We start from the raw sequence: 13,604 nt of genomic DNA, 5'->3' as shown, positions 1-13,604 counted from the left end.
GGCTTCTCATCAAGCCCAGGAAAACAAACTGTCACAAAAAAACACAACCCAAAATGTGTCTGCCTAAATAACCCAGAGAGACAGAATAAAACGTTTTGTTAAGAAAAAAAGACAGATTGTTTTCTCAGCGTCTCCTCTGTTTGTTTGTTCTCCTGTGTTTCGCCACGGGCTCATGTACGCTAAGCCGCGGCTCACAGGGAGAAATCTGGGGCTTCTGAACCCAGAGAAGAAATTCAGGCTGCCACTGACGGAAGCTAAGAGACTCTCTGATTGGATGAGGTAATCCAGGAGGTTAATACTATAAGGTTAAAGTACCTCTCCTCTTTCCTCCTGCCCCCACAATCCCTCCTCCACATTCCCCTCTTTAAAGAAAACAGAGGCACAGGGTTCATGGCTGACGTCAGGTTCCCAATGGTAGTCCCTGCTGCCCCCCACTAATCCACTGTCTTTGACCCCTCCTACCCCCATACTGCTGCTACTACCCAGGACCCCCCTAACCATAACCCCTTCTATCCCCCGTGCTACAGCCCAGGACCGAACCATAACCTCTCCTATCCCCGTGCTGCAGCCCAGGACCTAACCATAACCACTCCTATCCCCCGTGCTACAGCCCAGGACCTAACCATAACCTCTCCTATCCCCCGTGCTGCAGCCCAGGACCTAACCATAACCACTCCTATCCCCCATGCTTCAGCCCAGGACCTAACCATAACCACTCCTATCCCCCGTGCTGCAGCCCAGGACCTAATCATAACCCCTCCTATCCCCCATGATGCAGCCCAGGACCTAACCATAACCACTCCTATCCCCGGTGCTGCAGCCCAGGACCTAATCATAACCACTCCTATCCCCCGTGCTGCAGCCCAGGACCTAATCATAACCCATCCTATCCCCCATGATGCAGCCCAGGACCTAACCATAACCTCTCCTATCCCCCGTGCTGCAGCCCAGGACCTAATCATATCCCCTCCTATCCCCCATGATGCAGCCCAGGACCTAATCATAACCTCTCCTATCCCCCGTGATGCAGCCCAGGACCTAACCATAACCTCTCCTATCCCCCATGATGCAGCCCAGGACCTAACCATAACCTCTCCTATCCCCCATGCTGCAGCCCAGGACCTAACCATAACCCCCGGGACAGACCTAATCCTGTATTTGGACACCTGCGGTGAGATGAGGTGAAGGGCGATTTCTGTTGTTTTCTGCTTCTTAGTGCGTGTTAGTGAATACAGAGGACACAGCAGTATGGTAAGTATGATCAGGGCTGTCGTACCAGGGATGTATTCATTATATAGGTCACATCAATCAGAGCATGACTGATAGGTAGTCAAATCAGATAACATAGAACCTACGATGTCTACAAAGACAAAATCACATACAGGTACACAAAATAGATGGTCCAGGCAATCAGAGAGCTCCTTGCGCATGACATGGCCATAGTATATATTCTAGAGAGGGTTGGGGCATGCACCAGGGTCTGAGTATGTATAGAGTCTGGGTGAAGAGACACACACGAACTTAACTAAGCTCTATTTTCAGTATTTTACCAGCCCTCCTCCTTCCTCCCTCCCCAACATCCCTCCCTACCTCTCCCTGTTCTCTGTAAGCAGCGATGGTCTCCCTCTCCCTGGTCTCTGTTAGCAGCGATGGTCTCCCTCTCCCTGGTCTCTGTTAGCAGCGATGGTCTCCCTTTCCCTGGTCTCTGTAAGCAGCGATGGTCTCCCTCTCCCTAGTCTCTGTTAGCAGCGATGGTCTCCCTCTCCCTAGTCTCTGTTAGCAGCGATGGTCTCCCTCTCCCTGGTCTCTGTTAGCAGCGATGGTCTCCCTCTCCCTGGTCTCTGTAAGCAGCGATGGTCTCCCTCCCTACCTCTCCTTGGTCTCTGTAAGCAGCGATAGTCTCCCTCTCCCTGATCTCTGCTAGCAGCGATGGTCTCCCTCTCTCTGGTCTCTGTTAGCAGCGATGGTCTCCCTCTCCCTAGTCTCTGTTAGCAGCGATGGTCTCCCTCTCCCTGGTCTCTGTAAGCAGCGATGGTCTCCCTCTCCCTGGTCTCTGTTAGCAGCGATGGTCTCCCTCTCTCTGGTCTCTGTGAGCAACGACGGTCTCCCTCTCTGGTCTCTGTAAGTAGCGATGGTCTCCCTCTCTCCCTCTCTCTGGTCTCTGTTAGCAGCGATGGTCTCCCTTTCCCTGGTCTCTGTAAGCAGCGATGGTCTCCCTCTCCCTAGTCTCTGTTAGCAGCGATGGTCTCCCTCCCTACCTCTCCTTGGTCTCTGTAAGCAGCGATGGTCTCCCTCTCCCTGATCTCTGCTAGCAGCGATGGTCTCCCTCTCTCTGGTCTCTGTTAGCAGCGATGGTCTCCCTCTCCCTGGTCTCTGTTAGCAGCGATGGTCTCCCTCTCTCTGGTCTCTGTTAGCAGCGATGGTCTCCCTCTCTCTGGTCTCTGTGAGCAACGACGGTCTCCCTCTCTGGTCTCTGTAAGCAGCGATGGTCTCCCTCTCTCTGGTCTCTGTAAGCAGTGATGGTCACCCTCTCTCCCTCTCTCTGGTCCCTGTAAGCAGCGATGGTCTCCCTCTCTCCCTCTCTGGGCTCTGTGAGCAGCGATGGTCTCCCTCTCTCAATCTCTCTGGTCTCTGTAAGCAGCGATGGTCTCCCTCTCTCCCTCTCTGTTCTCTGTGAGCAGCGATGGTCTCCCTCTCTCCCTCTCTCTGGTCTCTGTAAGCTGCGTTGGTCTCCCTCTCTACCTCTCTCTGGTCTCTGTGAGCAGCGATGGTCTCCCTGTCTACCTTCCTCCCTCCTAGCTTTGGGACACAACTTCAGGAGTGTGTGTATTGGCTGGACTCCCTGAGTTGTGCATCATTCTGGTGGTTGGCGACGGAAAATAACACTACCACAATATAGCCGGTTTCACTAAAAAGCATTTCCTGTCAAGAAAAGCATATGTATAACCTCTAGGAACTCTACTTACCAGATGTAAAGTGAAATGTGTCCCTCGCTATCAAATAAACGTCAGAATCCAACTTTTGTCTGAACCGCACCATATTAATAAAGCTAACTCCCTCCCTCTCCATGTTCTCTGTGCTCAGCGATGGTCTCCCTCCCTCCCTCCCTCTCCATGTTCTCTGTGCTCAGCGATGGTCTCCCTCCCTCCCTCCCTCTCCATGTTCTCTGTGCTCAGCGATGGTCTCCCTCCCCCCTCCCTCCCTCTCCATGTTCTCTGTGCTCAGCGATGGTCTCCCTCCCTCCCTCCCTCTCCATGTTCTCTGTGCTCAGCGATGGTCTCCCTCCCTCCCTCCCTCTCCATGTTCTCTGTGCTCAGCGATGGTCTCCCTTCCTCCGTCACTCTCCCTGTTCTTTGTGCTCAGCGATGGTCTCCCTTCCTCCGTCACTCTCCCTGTTCTCTGTGAGCAGCGATGGTCTCCCTCCCTCCGTCACTCTCCCTGTTCTCTGTGAGCAGCGATGGTCTCCCTTCCTCCGTCTCTCTCCCTGTTCTCTGTGCTCAGCGATGGTCTCCCTCCCTCCGTCTCTCTCCCTGTTCTCTGTGAGACCAACCAGCAGCAGTAGTGGTAGGTCAGTCTTGACTTACTTTCCGTCGGCCAGGTTGAGAGAGCGGAACAGAGGGTAGCCCTCAGGGGCGGGCTTGCCTCTCTGGTCCTCATACAGGAAGACGGGTGAGCGTCCCACCTCCACTCCCAGCTGCTGCACACCCTGGTCACTGTAAACAGACAGCAGGAAGGACTGGAGGCCGGCCTTGGGCCTGAGGGTGGTCAGGATGGAGAAGTCTTCAGGGAACTCACCTCCTACAGAACACACAGGTTGGGTTAGAATAACACAGATACAGTAACACCCCCCAACACAATGCACAGAACACATGTTAGATCAGGTTAGAAATACAGGGAACTGATTCAATCATAAGATGCAACTGATTCAATCATAAGATGCAACTGATTCAATCATAAGATGCAACTGATTCAATCATAAGATGCAACTGATTCAATCATACAATCATAAGATGCAACTGATTCAATCATAAAATGCGACTGATTCAATCATAAGATGTGACTGATTCAATCATAAGATGCGACTGATTCAATCATAAGATGCGACTGATTCAATCATAAGATGTGACTGATTCAATCATAAGATGCAACTGATTCAATCATAAGATGCAACTGATTCAATCATAAGATATGTATTATTGAGTAACAAAAACAGAAATCACAGGTGAGGACATTTCAATTCAGTTACCCTTTACATTTACACAATCATATACAGTTTCCTATAGACACACATTGTGTTTAAGTCTAATTTGTTCTCCAACTACCCCAGGTTTACAGTCTCTCAAGCATCCAGATAGACCTAAGCTAATCAGTTATTCATTCCAGCAGGAATCAAACCCAAGCGTCACACTCTACCAACTAAACCACACGGGACCTGAGCTAATCGTATACTACTTTATCCATGTACATACATTTCCAGGCTTGATGACAACGATATGTATTTTAGGGCAAAGATATTGAACGTGTAAAATCTCACGTATTTAGAGTACCATTTTCCTTTCAGAAGAGCCAAATTGGAGGGCAACCAATGTCTGAACATTAAAACAGATTTATTGACTCTTTTCCTGAGTTTATTAAAACACAAACAATTCTCCATTAGCGATTTGAAAAGTTGCGCCAAAGAGGAATACAATTTATAAAAAATATCCTACAAAACGTTAAGAGGACATTAGGACATGAGTTAGTCCAACGAAACAGATCTATGAATAAGTCATACTTGGGCTTTAACACCCAAATTAAATAAATCAGTATTTACTGTATCACATAAAACACCTGAAACAACTCTGGCGCATAATCCAGACTCATAATTACAGTTTATTATTTCTACATTAAGGCCATTGAGTTCATTTTTTTCATTCCAATCAAGCCTTCCCTCTCAGCCAGATTCTCTCTCTCTCTGGGTGTTGGTGTTAGACTAGCTAGTTCTCTCAGCCAGATCCTCTCTCTCTAGGGTTGGTGGTAGACTAGCTAGTTCTCTCAGCCAGATTCTCTCTCTCTGGGGGTTGGTGGTAGACTAGCTAGTTCTCTCAGCCAGATACTCTCTCTGGGGGTTGGTGGTAGACTAGCTAGTTCTCTCAGCCAGATTCTCTCTCTCTCTGGGGGTTGGTGGTAGACTAGCTAGATCTCTCAGCCAGATTCTCTCTCTCTGGGGGTTGGTGGTAGACTAGCTAGTTCTCTCAGCCAGATTCTCTCTCTCTCTGGGGGTTGGTGGTAGACTAGCTAGTTCTCTCAGCCAGATTCTCTCTCTGGGAGTTGGTGGTAGACTAGCTAGATCTCTCAGCCAGATTCTCTCTCTCTGGGGGTTGGTGGTAGACTAGCTAGTTCTCTCAGCCAGATCATCTCTCTCTGGGGGTTGGTGTTAGACTAGCTAGTTCTCTCAGCCAGATTCTCTCTCTCTCTGGGGGTTGGTGGTAGACTAGCTAGATCTCTCAGCCAGATTCTCTCTCTCTGGGGGTTGGTGGTAGACTAGCTAGTTCTCTCAGCCAGATTCTCTCTCTCCCTGGGGGTTGGTGTTAAACTAGCTAGTTCTCTCAGCCAGATTCTCTCTCTGGGAGTTGGTGGTAGACTAGCTAGATCTCTCAGCCAGATTCTCTCTCTCTGGGGGTTGGTGGTAGACTAGCTAGTTCTCTCAGCCAGATTCTCTCTCTCTCTGGGGGTTGGTGTTAAACTAGCTAGTTCTCTCAGCCAGATCCTCTCTCTCTGGGGTTTGGTGGTAGACTAGCTAGTTCTCTCAGCCAGATTCTCTCTCTCTCTGGGTGTTGGTGGTAGACTAGCTATCTCTCTCAGCCAGATTATCTCTCTCTGGGGGTTGGTGTTAGACTAGCTAGTTCTCTCAGCCAGATCCTCTCTCTCTGGGGGTTGGTGGTAGACTAGCTAGTTCTCTCAGCCAGATTCTCTCTCTCTGGGGTTTGGTGGTAGACTAGCTAGTTCTCTCAGTCAGATTCTCTCTCTCTCTGGGGGTTGGTGGTAGACTAGCTAGTTCTCTCAGCCAGATTCTCTCTCTCTGGGGGTTGGTGTTAAACTAGCTAGTTCTCTCAGCCAGATTCTCTCTCTCTAGGGTTGGTGGTAGACTAGCTAGATCTCTCAGCCAGATTCTCTCTCTCTGGGGGTTGGTGGTAGACTAGCTAGTTCTCTCAGCCAGATACTCTCTCTGGGGGTTGGTGGTAGACTAGCTAGATCTCTCAGCCAGATTCTCTCTCTCTGGGGGTTGGTGGTAGACTAGCTAGTTCTCTCAGCCAGATACTCTCTCTGGGGGTTGGTGGTAGACTAGCTAGTTCTCTCAGCCAGATTCTCTCTCTCTCTGGGGGTTGGTGGTAGACTAGCTAGTTCTCTCAGCCAGATTCTCTCTCTCTGGGTGTTGGTGGTAGACTAGCTAGATCTCTCAGCTAGATCCTCTCTCTCTGGGGGTTGGTGGTAGACTAGCTAGTTCTCTCAGCCAGATTCTCTCTCTCTCTGGGGGTTGGTGGTAGACTAGCTAGTTCTCTCAGCCAGATTATCTCTCTGGGAGTTGGTGGTAGACTAGCTAGATCTCTCAGCCAGGTTCTCTCTCTGGGGTTGGTGTTAAACTAGCTAGTTCTCTCAGCCAGATTCTCTCTCTTTGGGGGTTGGTGGTAGACTAGCTAGTTCTCTCAGCCAGATCATCTCTCTCTGGGGGTTGGTGGTAGACTAGCTAGTTCTCTCAGCCAGATTCTCTCTCTCTGGGGGTTGGTGTTAAACTAGCTAGTTCTCTCAGCCAGATCCTCTCTCTCTGGGGTTTGGTGGTAGACTAGCTAGTTCTCTCAGCCAGATTCTCTCTCTCTCTGGGTGTTGGTGTTAGACTAGCTAGTTCTCTCAGCCAGATCCTCTCTCTCTGGGGGTTGGTGGTAGACTAGCTAGTTCTCTCAGCCAGATTCTCTCTCTCTGGGGGTTGGTGGTAGACTAGCTAGTTCTCTCAGACAGATTCTCTCTCTCTGGGGGTTGGTGGTAGACTAGCTAGATCTCTCAGCCAGATTCTCTCTCTCTGGGGGTTGGTGGTAGACTAGCTAGTTCTCTCAGCCAGATTCTCTCTCTCTGGGGGTTGGTGGTAGACTAGCTAGTTCTCTCAGCCAGATTCTCTCTCTCTAGGGTTGGTGGTAGACTAGCTAGTTCTCTCAGCCAGATTCTCTCTCTCTGGGGTTGGTGAGGAAGGAATACAGCACTGCAACATAATCAGATCAGGGATGGTATCTCCTGTCAAAAGCCTTGGCAGGACTAACAAAAGACACTTTTAAACACCGCTCCCTTCTGCGCTGCACAGCCAGGATTTGGGGTAAGACAGAGAGAGGATGGAGGGGAACAGAGGGATGGAAGGACAGGGTTTGTCTTACCTGGGAAAAGCTGCTTGGTGGGGGCACTGATCTGGGCTTGCTTTCCAACTCTGTAGGCTGTGTCCGGCTTAGATGCTCTTCGGTTTGTGCAAAATCCTGATGTTTTCCTAACTCCTTCGGGGGAATTGTGAAAGTCTAATACTTTCAGCACATCCACTGGTTCAGCTGTTGGAGAGAGAGAGAACACGATTTATAATCTGACAAGAACTTCACAAAGCACCTGAATCTTTGTTTCAACAGTTAGAATATCAAGCAACCATAATCTATTGCAATCTACACAAAATGTATGTCACATCATAACGAACCACTGTTTGATTCATGAACATGGATTTATAGCCTTCAAAAGAAAACACACTTTAATCCAGTAAACCATCTATAAAGTGTTACCGAATATCTTGCTCTTTTAATGAGAAATCATATCTGTCTACTGAATACTTCCATTCTGGTGATAACCTAATGAGGAAAGACTTCAAATAATTGAACATAGACAGATGCATTGGCCCCCTTGCTCCACTGGCTACATATCCCCCTATCTCCCTTGGCTACATATCCCCCTGTCTCCCCTGGCTACATATCCCCCTGTCTCCCCTGGCTACATATCCCCCTGTCTCCCCTGGCTACATATCCCCCTGTCTCCCCTGGCTACATATCCCCCTGTCTCCCCTGGCTACATATCCCCCTATCACCCCTGGCTACATATCCCCCTGTCTCCCCTAGTTACATATCCCCCTGTCTCCCCTGGCTACATATCCCCCTGTCTCCCTTGGCTACATATCCCCCTGTCTCTCCTGGCTACATATCCCCCTGTCTCTCCTGGCTACATATCCCCCACCCCTTAACCCTCCACCATCCTCCTCCTCCCAGAAACAGGAGCCACCATCCTCCTCCTCCCAGAAACAGGAGCCACCATCCTCCTCCTCCTCCCAGAAACAGGAGCCACCATCCTCCTCCTCCCAGAAACAGGAGCCACCATCCTCCTCCTCCCAGAAACAGGAGCCACCATCCTCCTCCTCCCAGAAACAGGAGCCAACATCCTCATCCTCCCAGAAACAGGAGCCACCATTCTCCTCCTCCTCCCAGAAACAGGAGCCACCATCCTCCTCCTCCCAGAAACAGGAGCCACCATCCTCCTCCTCCTCCCAGAAACAGGAGCCACCATCCTCATCCTCCCAGAAACAGGAGCCACCATCCTCCTCCTCCTCCCAGAAACAGGAGCCACCATCCTCCTCCTCCTCCCAGAAACAGGAGCCACCATCCTCCTCCTCCCAGAAACAGGAGCCACCATCTTCCTCCTCCTCCCAGAAACAGGAGCCACCATCCTCCTCCTCCTCCCAGAAACAGGAGCCACCATCCTCCTCCTCCCAGAAACAGGAGCCACCATTCTCCTCCTCCTCCCAGAAACAGGAGCCACCATCCTCATCCTCTCAGAAACAGGAGCCACCATCCTCCTCCTCCTCCCAGAAACAGGAGCCACCATCCTCCTCCTCCCAGAAACAGGAGCCACCATCCTCCTCCTTCCAGAAACAGGAGCCACCATCCTCATCCTCCCAGAAACAGGAGCCACCATCCTCCTCCTCCTCCCAGAAACAGGAGCCACCATCTTCCTCCTCCCAGAAACAGGAACCAGCTCACTGAGACACCTCTGTGTGATCAGCAGGCCCATCTAACACTGTACTATACCATGTGACAGGAAGTACGTCTATCAGCAGAATGACTACTAGTAGCATAATAAACTGGCCGATCTTACAACACAGTACTGTGGATATAGGTTTACTTTGATAAGGGTCACAGTCAGAGCCTGCACTCGGCATTTCCCATTCCCTTCTACTATCTGTTGCTCTTTACATAAAGGAGCCAGTGTTTGATCCGACACCCCAGTGAGACAGACTCATGGGAAAGCTGGGGTGGGGACCATACTCTTATCGAAACGCCTTCTCAATGTTAACAACAGCTGTATGATAGGGCTGTGAGACAGGGAGGTAGAGGACTACTCCCAAGAGTTCAAACTTGAGACTTAGTATAGCAACGAATGCAGTAGAACCATACTCTGTCTTTACAAGCCATATATTAGTGGATTGTTAAGGGGCTAATACCATACTCTGTCTTTACAAGCCATATACTAGTGGATTGTTAAGGGGCTAGTGCCATACTCTGTCTTTACAAGCCATATACTAGTGGATTGTTAAGGGGCTAATACAATACTCTGTCTTTACAAGCCATATACTAGTGGATTGTTAAGGGGCTAGTGCCATACTCTGTCTTTACAAGCCATATACTAGTGGATTGTTAAGGGGCTAGAACCATACTCTGTCTTTACAAGCCATATACTAGTGGATTGTTAAGGGGCTAGTGCCATACTCTGTCTTTACAAGCCATATACTAGTGGATTGTTAAGGGGCTAGAACCATACTCTGTCTTTACAAGCCATATACTAGTGGATTGTTAAGGGGCTAGTGCCATACTCTGTCTTTACAAGCCATATACTAGTGGATTGTTACGGGGCTAGAACCATACTCTGTCTTTACAAGCCATATACTAGTGGATTGTTAAGGGGCTAGAACCATAATATGTCTTTACAAGCCATATACTAGTGGATTGTTAAGGGGCTAATACCATACTCTGTCTTTACAAACCATATACTAGTGGATTGTTAAGGGGCTAGTACCATACTCTGTCTTTACAAGCCATATACTAGTGGATTGTTACGGGGCTAGTGCCATACTCTGTCTTTACAAGCCGTATACTAGTGGATTGTTAAGGGGCTAATACCATACTCTGTCTTTACAAGCCATATACTAGTGGATTGTTAAGGGGCTAGTACCATACTCTGTCTTTACAAGCCATATACTAGTGGATTGTTAAGGGGCTAATACCATACTCTGTCTTTACAAGCCATATACTAGTGGATTGTTAAGGGGCTAGTACCATACTCTGTCTTTACAAGCCATATACTAGTGGATTGTTACGGGGCTAGTACCATACTCTGTCTTTACAAGCCATATACTAGTGGATTGTTAAGGGGCTAGTGCCATACTCTGTCTTTACAAGCCATATACTAGTGGATTGTTAAGGGGCTAATACCGTACTCTGTCTTTACAAGCCATATACTAGTGGATTGTTAAGGGGCTAGAACCATACTCTGTCTTTACAAGCCATATACTAGTGGATTGTTAAGGGGCTAATACCATACTCTGTCTTTACAAGCCATATACTAGTGGATTGTTAAGGGGCTAGTACCATACTCTGTCTTTACAAGCCATATACTAGTGGATTGTTAAGGGGCTAATACCATACTCTGTCTTTACATGCCATATACTAGTGGATTGTTAAGGGGCTAGTACCATACTCTGTCTTTACAAGCCATATACTAGTGGATTGTTAAGGGGCTAGTACCATACTCTGTCTTTACAAGCCATATACTAGTGGATTGTTAAGGGGCTAGTACCATACTCTGTCTTTACAAGCCATATACTAGTGGATTGTTACGGGGCTAGTACCATACTCTGTCTTTACAAGCCATATACTAGTGGATTGTTAAGGGGCTAGTGCCATACTCTGTCTTTACAAGCCATATACTAGTGGATTGTTAAGGGGCTAATACCGTACTCTGTCTTTACAAGTCATATACTAGTGGATTGTTACGGGGCTAGTACCATACTCTGTCTTTACACGGTGCAGAACCAGCCCTATACTATTATATCCTATGTATTCTAAACTAAATATTCCATCCACATACTGTCCATAATATCTATACATCACATACGTACAGTACCAGTCAAAAAATTGGACACAACTACTAATTCAAGTGTTTTTCTTTATTTTTACTGTTATCTACATTGTAGAATAATAGTGAAGACATCAAAACTATGAAATAACACATATGGAATCATGTAGTAACCATAAATATTGATACGCCCGGACTCTGACATTGCTCGTCCTAATATTTATATATTTCTTAATTCCATTCTTTTACTTTTAGATTTGTGTATATTTTTGTGAATTGTTAGATATTACTGCACAGTTGGAGCTAGGAACACAAGCATTTCGCTACACCCCCAATAACATCTGCTAAACATGTGTATGTGACCAACAAAATTAGATTTGATTTTGATTGGGCTGTCTAAAAGCCTCAAATAGGCCTTCCTGTGGGTTTGGTCTAAAACCACTGTTTGGTTTGGCACAGAGACTGTCAGATCATTCACAAGTTTCTTTAGCTACTTTATACAAGATGTTATAAAACATGTATATTTCCCTCTCGACACACTTAGGCAAGCAGACACTCCAGTAGTTACAGCAAACTAACTTCCTGCTTCATTCTTCTCAATGCTGCATGTTGGGAAGCCTGTCCCTGTTTCAACATGAAGCTATTTCCATTGTATAAAAGGATGTCTTCAGTATTAACTAGGCTATACATATACATGACTACTGAGCCTAAACCAACAGAGTCCATAATGATTTGGTTTCACCTCAAACCAAACGCATGACATGCTTTAACATATTTACTACGGTTCAATAGCTAATGTTCCCTCTAAGCTAGTAGTCACGAGACTACCGCACAGAAATATTATCCCACAGAGAGAAGCACGATATTGAACTTCACTCAACTTTAAAGAGCAGTGGTCACCAACTGGTCGACCAGTCGATCGCGACCGATCTCCAAGACATTCCTAGTCGATCGGCTAACATTTCTGTAAAAACCCCAATGATAAAGCCTTGGTGGTAGGTGTACCCAATTCAGCTGCTCTGCACACCGGGTAGGCGAACTGTTGCAAATTTGAACCATTTCATGTGTCTGAAGGTACAACTCTGCCTTCCCGGCGGGCACAGAGAACAAATCAAGTGCACTATAGGCCTACCACTGGCCAATCGGATGGCTCAGATGACCGTGTCTGCAGTAATGTAGCAGGTGTAAAAGAATGATACAGTAAAGTTGATTCGGTGAGATTTCTAAACGTTTAAAACCACGACTAGAGAGAGACTGTCAACGAATACAGTAAAGAGCTGCTGTTTTTACGAGTGAGTTCATGTTTAAGTTCTTACTCAGTGCTGTCAACACTTTGAATTTAACACTTTTATAAGCCATAAAATGCCCGTTCTTCCTATTTCCACTCAGCGCTACAACAAGCACTGCAGCAGTAATGAATGAGTAGGAAAGTGTATCTATAGGCTTGAGTTGTTGTCTAATATCGAGGAATATTTCACTTTCTCTGTTCATAGGAGTAACAACATCAATTGGTGCATGATGCAGAAATATTGCGGTGTGACTCGAGTTCCGCCATCATCTGGAAGACGGTGTCCCTTTTTGGTCAGTGTCAGTGGAGGAAAGGGAGAGTGGAGGGACGTTGAGAGACGGACCCTCAGTCTACTGCTCTCTCTCTGCTGAGACTGACCCTCAGTCTGCTGCTCTCTCTCTCCGCTGAGACGGACCCTCAGTCTGCTGCTCTCTCTCTCCGCTGAGACTGACCCTCAGTCTGCTGCTCTCTCTCTCCGCTGAGACTGACCCTCAGTCTGCTGCTCTCTCCCTCTGCTGAGACGGACCCTCAGTCTGCTGCTCTCTCTCTGCTGAGACTGACCCTCAGTCTGCTGCTCTCTCTCTCCGCTGAGACGGACCCTCAGTCTGCTGCTCTCTCTCTCCGCTGAGACTGACCCTCAGTCTGCTGCTCTCTCTCTCCGCTGAGACTGACCCTCAGTCTGCTGCTTTCTCCCTCTGCTGAGACTGACCCTCAGTCTGCTGCTCTCTCCCTCCGCTGAGACTGACCCTCAGTCTGCTGCTCTCTCTCTCCGCTGAGACGGACCCTCAGTCTGCTGCTCTCTCTCTCCGCTGAGACTCACCCTCAGTCTGCTGCTTTCTCTCCGCTGAGACTGATCCTCAGTCTGCTGCTCTCTCTCTCCGCTGAGACGGACCCTCAGTCTGCTGCTCTCTCTCCGCTGAGACTGATCCTCAGTCTGCTGCTCTCTCTCTCCGCTGAGACGGACCCTCAGTCTGCTGCTCTCTCTCTCCGCTGAGACGGACCCTCAGTCTGCTGCTCTCTCTCTCCGCTGAGATGGACCCTCAGTCTGCTGCTCTCTCTCTCCGCTGAGACTGACCCTCAGTCTGCTGCTCTCTCTCTCCGCTGAGACGGACCCTCAGTCTGCTGCTCTCTCTCTCCGCTGAGACTGACCCTCAGTCTGCTGCTCTCTCTCTCCGCTGAGACTGACCCT

General features: G+C 48.4%; 1 protein-coding gene across 5 annotated transcripts in view; it reads right to left on the bottom strand.

The window, feature by feature from the left end:
- The window catches only part of LOC106590653 (collagen alpha-1(XI) chain), a 207,134-nt gene that overhangs the window by 187,220 nt on the left and 6,310 nt on the right, over window positions 1-13,604 (bottom strand). For all 5 annotated transcript variants that reach the window (XM_045710693.2, XM_045710695.2, XM_045710694.2 and 2 more), the window contains exons 2-3: window positions 7,404-7,568; window positions 3,585-3,798 (exon numbers count right to left, since the gene is read on the bottom strand). In XM_045710693.2, the coding sequence (XP_045566649.2) occupies window positions 3,585-3,798; window positions 7,404-7,568 (379 nt within the window). The remainder of the gene's footprint in view (window positions 1-3,584; window positions 3,799-7,403; window positions 7,569-13,604) is intronic.

Source organism: Salmo salar, chromosome 29, assembly GCF_965601325.2.
Source record: "Salmo salar chromosome 29, fSalSal1, whole genome shotgun sequence".
Taxonomy (NCBI): Eukaryota; Metazoa; Chordata; class Actinopteri; order Salmoniformes; family Salmonidae; genus Salmo; species Salmo salar.
Note: the sequence above shows the minus strand (reverse complement) of the source record. Positions and strands in the feature narration are given on the sequence as shown.